At 34.8% G+C, this 17,612-nt stretch overlaps 1 protein-coding gene and 1 pseudogene across 1 annotated transcript; both read left to right on the top strand.

Annotated features, from left to right (window-relative positions):
• The first annotated feature begins 1,833 nt into the window (after positions 1–1,833).
• On the top strand, positions 1,834–8,906 carry LOC142522130 (translation initiation factor IF-2, chloroplastic-like). Its single transcript, XM_075625280.1, is given in 13 exon segments — positions 1,834–3,728; positions 3,730–3,768; positions 3,858–3,890; positions 4,036–4,149; positions 4,312–4,461; positions 4,560–4,658; positions 4,738–4,800; positions 5,139–5,294; positions 5,372–5,437; positions 6,710–6,946; positions 7,496–7,771; positions 8,261–8,449; positions 8,531–8,906. Coding segments are annotated over 13 exon segments (3,024 nt in total). The 5' UTR covers positions 1,834–2,288; the 3' UTR covers positions 8,693–8,906.
• A 6,123-nt stretch (positions 8,907–15,029) lies between these two features.
• On the top strand, positions 15,030–16,488 carry LOC142523008 (serine/threonine-protein kinase WAG1-like; annotated as a pseudogene).
• Positions 16,489–17,612: the final 1,124 nt, after the last annotated feature.

Raw genomic sequence — 17,612 nt, 5'->3', positions numbered from 1 at the left:
ATGATACATAATAAATCTTTAAAGTGAATCATATTTTTCCAAAATTTAAAATATCAATTGGGAAATGTTTTTGGCAGTCGGGATTTCATTAATCACTCGATATGCAATTAATATTTGTTGGATTGACCATGGACTATCAATCCAATGACAAGTAACTCTCATATAATAATGACTTCGTCTATTGTCATTTCAAATATTAGAACATATAGAAACCTTATTTTAAAATTAGTAAATTATATAGTTAGTTATTTATTTATTTTTTTCGCGAACTTATCTCTTAAATGTTCGAATTATTGTAGTTCGTGGAACACGATTTGCAACATATAAATCTTATAAATAAATTTAGATGCAATACTAAAGAAAGATATTTTACGGAAACAAATATAGTCATTGATTCTCTTAATTGTAGTGAGTATTTGTTTTTTAGATCTATCGTTACCAAATTTCACTGGATTATTCGTCTTGATATGTCACTTCAAAGATCCATAACCGCAACCTTTTAAAATTTATACGATTTGCATTGTGCATGTGTTTCTCTATATTAAAGTATCACATTCTAGAAATGCTCAGTGAAAAATGATTATCTAAGTAGAAGAGTGGATCCAATATTTGATATTTGCACACTCTCTTGGACATCAAATGTAACAAATAAATTATCGTCAATAAACTCGATATAGTCGATATCGATATCTGGAGTTGTCACATTCTACATACCGTGGCATTTGCTTGAAGCGCTTGAACCTTTTATTAAATAACGTGTAAAGAAAAAAAATCTAACTGGAAACAAAAAATCATGAATATAAATGATATTTAGAAAGATTTAAACATAAATCGTATATAGTTAAATAAAATGATGATTTAGAGTTATTGGTAGACATATAAAATTTTATATTTGTATAATGGATATTGGAGAAATATTTGATGAAAAATGAAAAAAGTGTATATGTTATTTATAGAATTTGGAAATAAAGTTAATATAATTTATTCAATCAAATTAGGATTTGAATTGCATTTCAAGTGAGCGTCTGTCCAACTTCCAGTCTGTTACGATAAATTTGAATTCAATAAATTATGAATTCAATGAAGTATGAATTCCGAAACTAATTGATTTTGACAACTCAATGATGTTTTTTTATTTTGAAAATATGTATATATAATATCTAGTATAACTTATTACCAAAAAACATGAAACGTATTGGTTAATATACTGAAAAAATATCGACAATGTCCACATTGGTAATAAATCAAATATTAAATATACACTACTTATTTACACATTGATAATATAAAGTAGAATGAATTTCAAATGACATAATAATTAGATGAATTTGAAACCCATTATAATTAACATGAAATATTATATAAACATGTAAGAGATAGATTTGAATTTTACGATCTTAATTATCTAAACAATAAAAATACATTTGAAAACATTTCATTATCAACATGTTAGACTCGAGCCTCGATAAAACCATAAATTTTAGATTTAATCTGAATCATGTCCGTATGATCGACCATTACAATAATATGTGTATCATCGATAAAGATTTGTTACGTGTACAATTGATCAAGAAAAATATCGTTCTCGAGGATATTTGAACTCATCTAACTAGTCACGTGGCTATTCGACACTCTTACATAACACCACATACGTTTTAGGGCAAATTTATGTTTTATAATCTAATGAAAATTATCTTATATATCCACAAACAAAAGAATATCACATTTCACTGGGGAGGGAATATAATGTGGTATGGCGAAATGTTGTAATAATAAGTAGATGACGGGAAATTGATTAAAAGGATAGAAGAAAAATAGAATGCACAAGAGAGTAAAAAAATGGGAGAGAAAAAAAAAAATGAACTTGGAAATCTCAGCCAAAGCCCAATCATCAAAAGTGCAACCATTGACGGGCAAAGAAATAGCCACACAAGCACAAGCCAACTCATTTCTGTTCCCTTGCCATTTTCCTATCTCGTGAAGTTACTGTAGCCAAAATCAAACATTTGAAGCCACTCGTTCCATAGGTCGCAGGTATATACTGTCAATTTTTATTTTTTTTAACTCCGCGTTTGTAATCAACGCCTTTCTGAACTGGGTTTCACCAATTGCTGGATTTTCTTTACCGGGTTGAACGATATTGGTGAGCTGCGTGTGGAGGTCTGATATCAAGTTTGAATATTTTTACTTTTTGTAGTCTGTTGGAAGATTTCATTGGCTTGTGATCAAGTGGTGATTGGTGCATAAAGAGTTGCCCGTGGATGATTAATGGTGCATAAGTTTTGATAATGGCTTCTTTAGCTTCCCTGGCGAATTTGGGAAGCGTGAAGATGAATTCTTTTGGTAATTTTGATGGCTCTGTTTGTTTAGTTAGGAGGGTATCCTTTCACAGGAACCTTTGTAGTTGTAGAAGGTTTTGGATTGGTAAGAGATGGAGGTATGCTGGTGTTTGTAGATTTTCTTTAACTACTAATTACGTTGCAAAACAACGTACTTCAGTATCTCTTGATTCCACGTACGGAGTTGGTAAATACAATGACAATGAGACTTTTCTGAGGGCTGCCTCTAGGCCGGTTTTGAAATCGGGATCGGGAATTGAACCCCTCCAGAGTATGTCTTGGGGTGAGCCCAGACTTCGAGAAGGTTTAGGCGATAAGAATGTGAATGACGATGAGAGAAGTAAGATGATCGAGTCTCTAGGGGAGGTGTTGGAGAAAGCAGAAAAGCTAGAGACTGGCAAGAAGGTGTATGTGCCAAGGAATAATCAGTCTAAGAATGAAATATCTAAGCAAAACAACGGCAGGCTGGTTGTTGAGATGGAAAATTTAGATATCAAGTATAAGACTGTGAAGAGCGTTTGGAGGAAGGGTAATCCAGTCACTAATGTGCCAAAAGTTGTGAAGGGACCTCCGAAACAGGAACCTAAAATAGGTGGAGGAGAGGTGACTGGATCTCAGTCTGTTTCTCCACCTAGGGTCCCCCAGCCTCGTCAGAAAGTTCAGCCAAGGTTACAGGCAAAACCCTCTGTAGCTCCTCCTCCTTTTCTCAAGAAACCCGTTGTCTCAAAGGATGTTAATGCAGCTGCCAAGTCTCCTGTTTCTGATGAATCTGATACAGGTACGAAGATGAAAGAGCGTAAACCAATTTTAATCGACAAATTTGCGTCTAAGAAACCTGTGGTTGATCCTGTGATTGCTCAAGCTGTTTTAGCCCCTCCAAAGCCAGGGAAGAGCCCTGTACCTAGAAAATTTAAGGCCGAATTTCGAAAAAAAAGTGGCACGTCAGAAGGACCTCGAAGACGCAGGGTTGATGATGACAATGGAATTCTTGATGAGGATGCATCAGAACTCAATGTTTCGATTCCCGGGGCTGCCACTTTGAGAAAAGGAAGAAAATGGAGTAAAGCGAGCCGAAAAGCTGCTAGACTCCGAGCAGCCCATGATGCTGCTCCTGTTAAAGTAGAAATGATGGAAGTTGGTGAAGATGGCATGTTGATTGAAGAGTTGGCCTGCATCTTGGTCATCAGTGAAGGTGAAATTTTTGGGTATTTCTACTCCAAAGGAATTAAACCTGATGGTGTTCAGAAGCTGAGCAAAGACATGGTGAAGATGGTATGCAGAGAATATCAGGTGGAAGTCATTGATGCTATCCCTGTGAGGGTAGAAGAAATGGCAAAAAAAAAAGAGATTTTTGATGAAAATGACATAGACAAATTAAAAGACAGACCTTCCTGTTTTGACCATAATGGGCCATGTTGATCATGGAAAGGTTAGGAACAGCATCATTTTGTTTCTTTGATATTTGAATTGATATCTTGATACATGCAAGCTCCATCTAACAGGTTTGTTCTCGTGCAGACGACACTTTTGGATTACATACGGAAGAGCAAGGTATGCACGCGATGTAAAGTCTTTGTAATGTCTATATGGCATATCACTGTCAAGTCTGAGGATTTGATACATGCTTGTGAACTTGCTCTACTTTTATGAGATAACAGTTGCTAGGAAAATCAATGCTATCTCTTGTACATTGTAGGTGGCAGCATCTGAAGCTGGTGGGATTACTCAAGGAATTGGGGCTTATAAGGTTCAAGTACCTATAGATGGCAAGCCACAAACATGTGTTTTTCTTGATACTCCTGGACACAAGGTAATCTTATCTCCATGTTATGCTGGTACTATTGCAGTTTTCCTTTCTCGTTCTCTCATTATATGATGCATGCACTAAAAAGAGTGCCACTGGATCACTTTAATGAGGCTTAATGCTTAATCATGTAAGCTTGTATTTTATTCACCAAATATGTTTCTATAGGCATTCGGAGCTATGAGAGCTCGTGGAGCCAGAGTGACAGACATTGCCATCATTGTAGTGGCAGCTGACGATGGACTCCGACCTCAAACAAGTGAGGCTGTTGCCCATGCCAAAGCGGCTGGGGTGCCAATTGTGGTAGCTATAAATAAGGTATATTAGTACTAAAGCTCATTGATAGTTTTAAGTTCCCTTGGTAGTTGGCACTTTCTTCTTTCCACAACTTTTTATTTTATTTCCCCTCATTCTAGATAGATAAGGATGGAGCTAATCCTGATCGAGTTCTACAAGAACTTTCCTCCATTGGTTTGATGCCTGAAGAGTGGGGTGGCGACGTTCCAATGGTCAAGGTAACAAAACAGAGTCTTGGGGTTCTGTGTGAGCCTAGTTTTATTTGCATTGGTGCTAATACTCAATCATTCTTCACAGATAAGTGCTCTTAAGGGAGAAAATATAAATGATTTACTGGAAACTGTCATGCTTGTTGCTGAGGTACTTGAGACTCTATTATTTTGCTTATGATGGTATTAGCTCTTCGCTTCTCAGCACATGTAGCTATTCGATTTGTTTATATTCTTTACCCCTTTTGTGTCACCCATTTGACATGTGCTTCTATAATGAGGACCCGTTACTATATGCTTATAATCACGGTTGATGGAAAACACACTCGTGATTCAAATCCTTGAATTCAAACTCACCTTCACTTTAGTGCATGGTTTTTGGAGAGTATGGATGATTAAACATGGAAAATACTTGTAGTATATTTTGAATGATTTGTTTATATTTGTATATCAATAGCTCTGAATTTTTGCTATAATGTTCCTGTTAAGTTGCAAGACCTGAAGGCTAATCCAGATAGGAGTGCTAAAGGAACAGTGATTGAAGCAGGTCTTGATAAATCCAAGGGACCTGTGGCTACCTTTATTGTGCAAAATGGGACACTCAGAAGAGGAAATACGATAGTTTGTGGTGAAGCGTTTGGAAAGGTTTGTACATGCAACCTTAGTGTCTTGTATTGGTTTGCCACTGTTGTCCGATATATTTCCTTGTTCAAAAATTTCAGGTGCGGGCAATATTTGATGATCAGGGGACAAAGGTTGATGAAGCTGGTCCTTCTATTCCAGTACAGGTATGCTGTTAGTCATGTTTATTTTCGATGTCATATCTTTGTCTATTTGTTAAATAGAATCATTGTGCATGATCTTTTACTGTAATCACAACATGAGCGTTTAGTAAGTTATTCATGTGCTTGAATGGTTGTTGCAACTTGCGATACACTGTGCTAGAAATGATAATTTTTTCGTGGCTTTCTTTGGTACATGGCATCATTTTCGATAGAAAAGGTTGATATTTTTGAAGTTCTGCAGACACGTCATTCCGAATGTTGGAAACGCTTGTTGTTAAACTATCTTGATTTTCATTCCTCTGAATGTTAAAACATTATATTGGGAACAGATCTTTCTTAACAGACAGATGTTGTTACCTGGAGGTGCCTTCATTTTTCTGATGGGGTGGTTGGACAGGATTTCTGTTGTAATTTAACTCAGTCTTTTTCTAACTTCTATTCATTCTTCAATTCAATCCACCCCACCCCCTCCCCTCCTCCTGCCTTCCATTACTTCAATCCCATGACTGTTGCTTATGTTGCTGTTTTTTTTATTTGAAGCTTGGATTTTTTGGAAGCATTTTTTTAAAATGGTTCCCTTCTTCCTAAATAAAGCCAAAATGTTTGATTTTATTTTGGGAGTTTTGGGAAAAGAGCCGTGGAAAATGTTTTGGGTTATAAAATATGTTTGCTTTTATTGTGAGAAAATAAAGTTATTATTATATGTGTTAAATCATGTCAAGAATGGTTGAGTAAAATTATAATAAAATGTGAAATAGTATATTTTGTATAGTACGAGGTTTTTGGGAAAGGATGGAATTGTCTAGTTAGGACTAATAATTGTGTTGGGAAGTAAAAAGATGAGTGAAAATTTGATAGTGAAAAGGAGAACGTGGAATTTTGTTTTAGGGAATGAGAAATTGGTTTGTGGAAATAAAAATAAAGTGATCACATTCCCTTACAATCTCCCAAAACTCTATTTTCTTTCAATCGTAGATCCCCCAGCATAATCATTACTTATAATTAAACCCCAGCATAATCATTACTTATAATTAAACTTCGTTCCCCAAAAATACTCTATTATTATTACATTAGTTTTAGCTACTTACTCTATATTTTAAAATGTTAAAATATTTATATACCATTAAAATAACCAAATATATATGATGTCATCAATAAGCTAATAAATTATTTCATGAGAGATGGCATTTGTATTTTACTAAAACGCTTAAAAACACTATGAAGTATTAACTTTTTTTTCCCCCACTGAATTATTTGGTATTAACGCTTTGACAGGTTCTTGGATTGAGCAATGTTCCTTTAGCTGGTGATGAGTTTGAGGTTGTTGCATCTCTTGATATTGCTCGAGAAAAGGCAGGGTTGCGAGCAGAGTATTTGAGAAATGAACGTATAACAGAAAAAGCTGGAGATGGGAAGGTGACGCTTTCTTCTTTAGCATCTGCTGTTTCAGCTGGGAAGAATGCTGGATTAGATCTGCACCAACTCAATATAATATTGAAGGTTGATGTTCAGGTAGGGTTATCAATATGCTTTGGAAGCATAAGTTAGATAATACAGTTCTTTTTATACCTGCTGATACCTAAAATCAAATTATTTTAGACTGGCCAGACTGATTCTCCTATTATTGGTAATATTAAATCACTGATGGACTAAATATTCTGTAATTAGCTTGAAAAGAATCTGGGCTACACCATCCTATGTGTTGACTATTGCCTTGAACATGAGCGCTCTCACCTGAGAGATTTTTTTTAGGTATGATGGCATTCTCTCATGTTTCATCGATTGATACGAATTCTCAATGTGATGAAATCAAGCGCGGATGCTTCCACAAATTTCTCAATAGACTGTCAAATATAAGAGCTAAGATATGTTTGTTCAGAGGCAATAAGATAGACATAATAAATGTGCTTTCGAGTCTGAAATGATATGAATTGTAATAAATTATCTTATGCTATTTTTTTAATTTGTCTTTAAGATTGAGAAATGACCATATAACCTATGAGTAAACTTGTGATACAGATCATGTGTAAAAGATAAAAAAAATTAATTAATATTGACCAGGGATCCATTGAGGCCGTAAAGCAAGCTTTGCAAGTGCTTCCTCAAGAAAACATCACTCTGAAGTTCCTGCTGCAAGCTACTGGGGATGTGAGCACCAGTGATGTTGACTTGGCAGTGGCAAGCAACGCTATTATTTTTGGCTTCAATGTCAAAACACCTGGTTCAGTGAAGAGTTACACAGATAACAGAAGTGTTGAAATCCGGCTATATAAAGTTATATATGAACTTATTGATGACGTGCGGAATGCAATGGAGGGTCTTCTGGATCTCGTTGAGGTAAGCCTATGTTTAGACTCGTTTTAGATTTTCTTTTAGATTATTGGAGAGTTTAGTATAAAACCTGTGGGTAAAAAAATGTCGTGTTTGGTTAGTGTGCGGTTATTTAGTGGATCCATTGACTTGTTTGGTGCTTGATCTGGTATCAGGTGCAGATAGCACTTAATTTGAGAGTGACAAAAACGGATTTTGAGTTTCTGTTTTTATTTAATCAATTTGTGGCATGTTTCCTGGATCAGCTATGCCCATGCAAAACTGGAATTCGTTTTATTTATTTACTTGCCTGATCTTTTAGGTATTGCATTAGGAAGATCCTCAGTTCATGCTAAAATGTCATCATGTAACTAGATTTTGATGGTTCTAATCATGAATATCTCCCTGGGGGTTCCTGATGCGCGTCTCACACGAAAATTGTCAATAAATCCCTATATGTCCCCGTCATCAGTGTGTTGAGCAGCAGTAACACACGTCTTTTTTTAATTTCTGTAGGAGCAAGTACCGATGGGTTCAGCAGAGATAAGGGCAGTATTTAGTAGTGGCAGTGGCCGTGTTGCTGGATGCATGGTGACAGAGGGAAAACTAGTGAAAGATTGTGGAATTCGTGTACTAAGAAAAGGCAAAGAAGTTCATGTCGGTGTCCTAGGTTCCTTGAGACGGGTGAAGGAGATAGTAAAAGAGGTTAGTCGACTCTTGTACCAATTTTTTCATATATCAATGCTAATGCGACACGACTTTGCTGATCCCTTTATGTCCTGACAGGTAAATGCTGGACTCGAATGCGGTATTGGAAGTGATGTCTTCGATGATTGGGAGGAGAGGGATATCGTGGAGGCATTTACCACCGTGCAAAAGAAAAGAACACTCGAAGAGGCGTCTGCCACGATGTCAGCTGCACTCAAAGAAGTAGGGATACAACTGTGAAGGCGAAATGGTTGCGGATATTTTTGGACGCCGCATTCTGGTACAAAATGTCGTGATGCTAAGTATCAGAACTTTGGAGATTCGGCCCTTGGTGTAGGCTATTTCTTTGTAAATAGTTGAATATATTTTAGAAATCGAGCTCCATTTTGTTCATAGCATTTGTGTTGAGTTTACACAACTCAACCGTAATCACAAATGAAGAGTGAAATTAGACCATTGTTTTCACCATTGATATATGTTGAGGTATACAAATTGTCATATTTTTCAAAAAAAAATTATTCTAATCTGAATGTTTTGAATTTGCATAAATGAGATATTTTTCTTTATCCTTCAATAAAGGCATAAGTTATATTTTTATCATACATGCAAGTTTCATATTCTTACACAGCGTATGTGTCACGACGTTCCAAATTTATTTGGATTCCATACCGTCTCCACCCAATCTTGATTGGCAAGTATTGGTTTCACGTGCGCCAACTTGAGATAATAATATGAAAACAAAGTATAAAACTGAACATCGACATTTACATGAATTTTTTTAAAAAATTATTAGAGTAAACATTGTTGACAGCAAGTCGCTCAAAGATTATTCCACTTTTGATATCAGCATCTAATTTTATTCATTAACTTAAAATGACACGCAGTTTATGCCTCATGGTTTCAAACTTCCATTAGCAACCAGCTAAGCGTCGTGTTTCACGATCTATATATTTGATTGATTAATTCCTCGGATACTAATTAATATAAATTGAATAATTAAAAAAAATAGTCTGGGTAGAGATCCTAAAGCTAGAATTTGACATCATGTTTCTGCCTTTACCATAACAAGAAATCAGACAAGCTACTCATGTTCTAACACCATCCTGTCTTAATTAACATAGTACTATATACTAATATATATCATTATCACATTATTAACTAACTAATTGAACATCTTTCCTAGTGGATTGTTAATTTAAACACACACACACACTTCTTTTCATGTATGTATATCACTCACGCATAATTAATTATAGTCGTAGTCGTTCAGGTTAATTCGATGTTATCCTTGGAGCAACTCATTCGGATTAGTTCGATACTTTTCCTTACGACAGTTCGTATTAAAAAACATATGAAACTTTAAAAAATTTCGGGAAAAAATTAAGTAAATCAATGGGAGTTCATAGAAAAATTATTCTATATTGATGTATCTAACAAGTAATGGAACAATGAGGTTTTAATGCATGTGACAATGTGGAGAAGTAGAGGGACAACTTGCAAGATTTAAGTAATTTACAATTAATAGCCAGAATAATTAATTTGGGGTTTTTTATATTGTGATTTGATTTTATTGATGAAGCTAAATTAAGAGTGATACAATGCACCTAGCAGACAAAAGTAGAAATGATGGATGTTTCTCAATCAAATCATCGTGTAGCTAATTTATTAAGTCAATAGTATATTATATTATTCTAAAATTTGGAATCACTGTTTTTTTTTTAATGTGAGAATTAAAGTTTCAAGATCTGATCTCAATTACCATTTTTCTAATGTTCGGAGCTGAACTTTTTAATAACACGACGAAACTTTATATTGTCAAAACACATATTTGTTCTTAAAAGAATTGTTCAATTTTTATCTTGTAATAATAAATACTAAAGACTAGACAATTATACTGTATATATTTGTGTAGCGGAAAATATTACATAAATTAGAGTCGAGATTGAAAGAAATATTTTATTTTTTTATAATTTTGTTAAATTGATATTATATATTTAAGATTTTTTCTTTCTAGATTAGAAGATCTTGCTTGATTTAATTCTAAATGATAATATCTTGATTGACTTATTTCTAGATATTATAAGATTTGATTTTAATATGATATTTAGCTCTAAGATATTTTATCTTTGTTTGAAAAAGTTTTATGCATATAAAACTCTTGTTTCTATGTTTGTAGGATTGATTTTCATGGGAAGATAAAGTGACCAAGATATAGTTGCTTAAATACGGAGTATTGAGAGGAGAGCAACACGACTTTTGGGATAGGAACATTTGGAGTTTTTCTCAACGTACACAAATTCAGTATTGAAGATTTCGTGTGAAGTTTTGGTGTGGTCGGATTGATCGCTTTGCTGTGTTGCTAATTGATGTGGACAACGATCAAGAACAACACCGACGCAGAGTGTTGGTCGAAGAGTGATTTCGTTTGGTTTTAAGTTATACGTATTTTATTTATGCATCTAATATTTACTTTGAGTTTTTGATGCATCTTAATTCCTTGGAGTGTCAAAGAATTAAGTTTTGTTTAATTCACTAATATTGTTTTGGTGTAAACGATCTATATAATTTTCTAGTGAATTTTTGCGATAGAGTATTGCACAAGTATTCGTACATTGTGCATAATTTAAATCTGATGTTTATTTGTTAAAAAGTTTATGTGTGTGTTAAATAAACAATTTTCGCTGCATGTTATAATTTAAAATTGCCAAAAAAAAAAATTTGAATTGTGTGGGTGGGAGAACTCAATTGAGCAAACAACATCACAACTCACATGTATCTTTCTGCAAGTAAGTTGAAACATTGTGCTATGTTAGGAGAATAATGTTGTATACATCATAAGGTCACATGTGTTGTTTCTTCGATTAAGGGCCTACGAATTTAATTTAAATGTTTTCCCGTGGATATATCTGGGAATGAAACATTGGCAATTAGTGGAAAAAATTAATAATAAAATAAGCTGGACCCGAATCGATGGATATTCTTTTTGCGCAAACGAAAATATAGTCCAGACTATTAACTGTGCCAGCTATATACGATCGATTTGCATGCTGTACTGGTACGTTGATAAAATTATGAAAATGGACCAAATATTCGATTGATTTGCAAAAATTTATTTAAGATTTTACTATAATATGTTGGAAAGCTTGATGAAAATAAATGAAGATTAAGCAAGAAATACAGGAGATAAATCCGAAGCTCGAAATGAAAAAAATATTATTGTAGTAGCAGGTGGCGTCACTATTTGGGTGCCCCTGCGTCACTTGGAAAAAATTCTAGGTGGGTTTTATTCAATATATGAGCTTGGGGCATCCGAAAAGTGGCGTGGGGGCTGTTAACCAAAAAAAAAAAATTAGTATTTTCATGGACCAGTATTTCCAACGGGTGTCATTTGGCTCTGTGGTCAGTTTTTGCACTCCAATAGGCCTTTCATCTTATCGAAATAACACATATATCATAGACATGATAGAATATAGATGATATACAAGAGACAAAAAGAACACATGCATTCATATTGCTCTTATTTTCTTCATTTTTCATATAAAGGGAATTTGTTACATTTCTGATTGTTGAATTTGTGACATGTAGTTATAATATCACAAGTTAAAAATCGTATTTTGGGAGATGATTATCATATCTCGTGAGCACCATGTGCAAGACAAATTCGTCCTAAGGACAAAAATTTCTTCTCTCTTACCTCGACTTCGAAGTTGATAATATATTTTTTTAGTCTGTTATCATCAAGTTGCAGGTCTTGTGAATGTATTTTAGAGAAACTTTTTATGGTAGTTTACTTATAATATCATATTTCACGTTAAAAAAATATTTATTCAACTTCTATCAAATATCAATTGCTATATATATATATATATTTCAAAATTACTATATTTCATGCATTAATTAAATATGAAATCAAAAAGTTAAAATTAATCGTCGAAAGATTTCAAACCATACAAAACCAAATCACACTGCAATTTATGATCTGGTTCGATTTGGTTATACATAATTCATAGTTTGATTTTAAATTTTGTGTAAATATGGTTTGACTCAAATTTTTTAACCAACTCACTAGTTCTAGTTATTATTTATGAATGGTTACATAATGTAGCGTATATATATATGCTTGAAAATATGTATCAAGAAATGAACTTGAGCCCATTATCACATGTCAATGACAGTCATAATGACGGGTTCTATTTAGATTTTTTGTGAGACGGTCTCATTAATCTTTATCTGTGAGACGGATTAATCATACCGATATTCACAATAAAAAATAATACTCTTAGCATAAAAAGTAATACTTTTTCGTAGATGACCAAAATAAGAGATTCCTTTTACAAAATAAGACATGTAAAACTATTTCCCACGAGTTTTTGTTTTTTTTTCAAGTTATTATCACGGGCATGGATTATCTCGCATTAACTCCATTGGTATGGACGTTACTGCTCAATTATTTGAGGGAAATACTTAATAAATACATATACAAAATTATATATATATATATATATTATATAGGAATTTATCAAAAAATAAAAACATAAATGAGCAACAATGGACCGTTGACCACGTGGTAAAGGCCGATGCTGCGCACATGGGTCCCAGTCAAAGTCAAGTTGACTGTTGAATACCATGTTGTAATATTTTCTTTTCCAAAAAATAAATTTTTTATATAACAAATTGATACTATTAAACTATATTAGAAGACAAAATAAGACACTAACATGTGCTAATTAACAAGAATAAAACATCAAAAAATTGGGAGAAAAAAAATTATTATAAAACAATTTTAAAACAAAATGAGCTATATCATTATTTTGATTTAAGAGATTTGACACAATTTAAGTCTCGAATCCAAGATCTTGACGTCGGATGTTATCGCACATAGTTTTGAATTTTGAAGCTTGGTTTGATAGCAGAATTAATCTTTCCTCCATTGATGAAGAATTTAAAATCCAACTCTTCCAAAATCAGCCATCGGCCAGGCCATGCATGAATGATGAACCCCAGGTTCTCACATTTTGGTCAGGTACGTTGTATGTATGTCTTCCGAGCAAGAAGCTGGCCATTTTTATCACATTAAATAAATAATATTATTTATCACTTATTTGGTTTAATTGTTAATAAATCGAATCAAATACTTTATAAGCCTCATATCTTAGTTTTGAATTTTAAAACTAGATTGTTTTTCCGTTCTGTTTAATTTTTTTCCACACAGAACTAATTCTTTATTGAGAAACTGCATTTTTTTAGCTAGTAATTTGGTCTTCTGTGTTATCAAATTTCAGTTTAGTTGTCATCTATTTTCATGTTTTTTTATAATTTGTGTTTTTTAATCGGTAGTGCTAACATGATAGTACACATGTCAAGACCACAACGTCACATCGAGAAAAACTGATAAAATTACATCAATATAAATAAAAAAGTGAATTAAAACTGAAATATGATAACATAAAAGTGGATCAAAATCATGAAGATATAAATATAATATATCATAATAAAAAAATCAATTTTAACTTCTTTAATTATAATTGTTTTTGAATAAACATGCATTATTGATTGATATTCACTTTGTTAAGATTATTGTCCAAGACCATATATACAACTCTCATGTATTTTATCCAATCGATGTGGGACAACTAACACACCCCCTCACGCCAGGAATGAACATTTGGAGCGTGAAGTTAACAAATGATCCAATTATAGGCAGAACGGGTGACCCAACTATGGGCAGTCCAACACATAACGGTGGAACCTGGGCTCTGATACCATGTTAAGATTGGAACTTGTACCTAACTCAATCCCAAAAGCTAGCTCAAGAGGGGGAGGATTGTCCAAGACCATATATACAACTCCAGGGTATTTTATACAACCGATGTGGGACAACTAACACACCACCTCACGCCCAAGAATGAACATTTGAAGCGTGAAGTTTACAAATGACCCAATTATGGGCAGAACGTGTGACCCAACTATGGGCAGTCCAACACATAATGGTGGAACCTGAGCTCTGATACCATGTTAAGATTGGAAATTGGACCTAACTAAACCTCAAAAGTTAGCTCAATGAGAGAATTGTCCAAGATCATATATACAACTCCTAAATATGTTATCCAACCGACGTGGGATAACTAAAACACTTCGCATGACAGCTATCTCATTCGTTCCACAAATCATTTAGACTAGAGGTTCGTGACACATGCTATATATACGATTAATGAAGTTTTAACTTTTTAGAATTATAAAATATATTTACTTACACACCAAATTTTATTTAATAGTATTCATTAATATACAATTTAGCAGTTAGTTTCGAATAATAACCGGATTTTAATTTACTAATCTAACTTCCTCGGATAACGCGAAATGTAAGTAGACTATATAAAAAAATTGTAGAATTTAAATTCTTTGAACTTAACAGCAATTCTATCACCCTATTTATATAAATTAATAATTAAATTCTCAACCAAACACGTTACCGAAATTAGTTTAATGTTCCCCACCGCATCCCGTGGCCTCATGTATATATATATATATATACACACACACGGCATTTACAATTCACGTAAACTCAAGCCAAAACATGGAGCAAGACGACTCCCTTTACTACTCCAATTTAGCAGACTCCGAGCTTGATCTGAGTTTCATCTCCGTCACTACCGCCACCACCGTCAGTGCCGGAGCAGCTTAGCTCGCAGCAGCCTAACCCTCAGTTTCAACGAGTCGCGTCTATCTACCACCTCCAATCATAGTACTTCTTCCTCCACCGCCGTTCCAAACACCAACCACCGTCCACATCGCCGCCATGACAATCCCAACTGGGCAGCTATCAAGGCTGCCACCACGTTGTCACACGACGGTGCTATCCATCTCCGCCACCTCAAACTCCTCCGCCTGGTTGGGTCAGGGAACCTTGGCCGCGTCTTTCTCTGCCGCCTACGTGATTACGATCATGCAAACTTCGCTCTTAAAGTCGTCGACCGGGATTCCTTGACTTCTAAAAAACTGTCTCAGGTGCAGACGGAAGCGAAAATTCTCTCCTCACTTGACCACCCTTTTCTTCCTACGTTGTACGCTCACTTAGAAGTGTCTCATTACACTTGTCTTTTGATGGACTTCTGCCCCCATGGAGACCTCCATCGCTTGCTCCGAAAGCAACCCACGAATCGTTTACCTGTTCAGTCTGTCAGGTTCTTCGCTGCCGAAGTTCTCCTGGCTCTAGAATATCTACACTCGCGTGGCATTGTGTACAGGGATCTCAAACCGGAAAATATATTGATCCGTGAAGATGGTCATATCATGTTATCGGATTTTGATCTGTGTTTCCAGTCAGATGTTTCGCCGAGATTGGAGAGTATGAAACAAATCAAGGAGGGGTCCTGTTCTTGTTTCGTCCGACGGCAGCGTGTGGAACGGGTGACCGAATTTGTGGCGGAGCCAACGGCAGCGTTTTCAAGATCGTGCGTAGGCACTCACGAATACTTATCGCCGGAGTTAGCTAGCGGCAGCGGCCATGGAAACGGTGTTGACTGGTGGGCTTTCGGCGTCTTGATATACGAACTACTCTACGGCACGACGCCGTTCAAGGGTGGGAGCAAGGATTCCACCCTGCGGAATATAGCATCCACCAGAGGAGTGAGGTTGCAGGCGGCGGAAGGGGAGAGGGAAGAGCCGGGAATGGCGGAGGCTAGAGATTTGATCGAGAAATTGCTGGTAAAGGACCCTCGGAATAGATTGGGATGTGGCAGGGGTGCAACGGACGTCAAGCGGCACCCATTCTTCCACGGCATTAAGTGGCCGCTGATCCGAAGTTACCGGCCGCCTGAGGTGCGTGGCCTGGCCGTGAAACGGAGCAAGAGCAGGGCCCACGTGGGGGTAGTTTCGTCCCCTAGATTGCGGCGCTGCTTCTGGAAGAAGCTGGCTTGTTTGATGAGAATAAAAGCGTCTACATACAGATTAAATTCTAATTACAATTATTATTCTCATGTAGACTATCACAAAATCAAGAAATGTAGTAAAATGTCTTAATTTTACCCAAATACAGTATATACGTTAATTTTGGACTCGTCTGATGACGTCATATTTGTTGTAACTAATACGGTCATTTTTCTTTAAAAAAGAAAAAAAATACTAGTTTATTTAATTGATTATTATTTGAAATTCTACAGAAAAAAAAATCGAGATAAATCAACTTAAATTTTTAAAAATATTATAGTTTAAAAATTGAGACGGATAATGCCAGAATAATATTAAATCTAAGATGTACAGAGTCCAAATTTTATCGCGATCGAAATGATTATAAGATTAAATGTATGATTTTTTTTTTAATTCTGAAATGGAAATTATTGAATTATCTCTGATATTTTATTAATTAACATTATTAATATTGAATAAGAATTAAGTTGCATACCAGGGAAGACTTTCATCTCATTCATCACTTCATACGCAACAACCGACCACTCAGATATTAGAATTTTTAATAATTCGAAGTTAATTTTTTAGTAAAATAAAATGATTCCACAAGTCGCAACATTATATATTCGTCAGATCATATATTAAAACATTGTTCTGCCAATAATCCAACTGCCAATAGTGAGGTGAGGCCAAATTATATATAGTTAAATTTTAGAAAAGATTTTAATTTTTTAAGAGTGTAAGTTGCATTTCTTTAAAAATATTAGAACGTGCACCATCGTTCATTACTAAATTTTTTGGGTAAATTTTTATGGAAAACACATGGATTACAAAAGATGCATGCGCATTTGAACTAAGAAATAAATTGTCGGAAAATAATAGGATTTTGATATATAAATTGTGTTTTAGGGTGATAAACGCTTCTTTTTATTGTAATGATTATGGACTATCCCGGTTTTGGGGTTCTATATGAGGCATCTGTCATGGACTATCTCGGTTCTGGGCTCTATGTGGAGTCTTTTCCATCGTAAACCAATTGGTACCCACTCTCCTTAATCTAAGTACTTATCATGTAGGTCTTAGATTCTAGTGCGAGTTAGATGAAACAAACCCATTTTTCAGGGATGAATATATTCTATGAGCAATGACGCGTGAGAAAACCTTACGAGAGAAAAGACTCTAGAATTAATTCGTTCACGAGAAAAGGTTTCATAGGGAGAGCTGAAGATCTGGATAGGCCATATATGTTACA

Source organism: Primulina tabacum, chromosome 13 (genome assembly GCF_025594145.1).
Source record: "Primulina tabacum isolate GXHZ01 chromosome 13, ASM2559414v2, whole genome shotgun sequence".
In the NCBI taxonomy this organism is placed as follows: domain Eukaryota; kingdom Viridiplantae; phylum Streptophyta; class Magnoliopsida; order Lamiales; family Gesneriaceae; genus Primulina; species Primulina tabacum.
The sequence above is the reverse complement of the archived record's forward strand: the minus strand, read 5'-3'. Positions and strand labels throughout refer to the sequence as shown.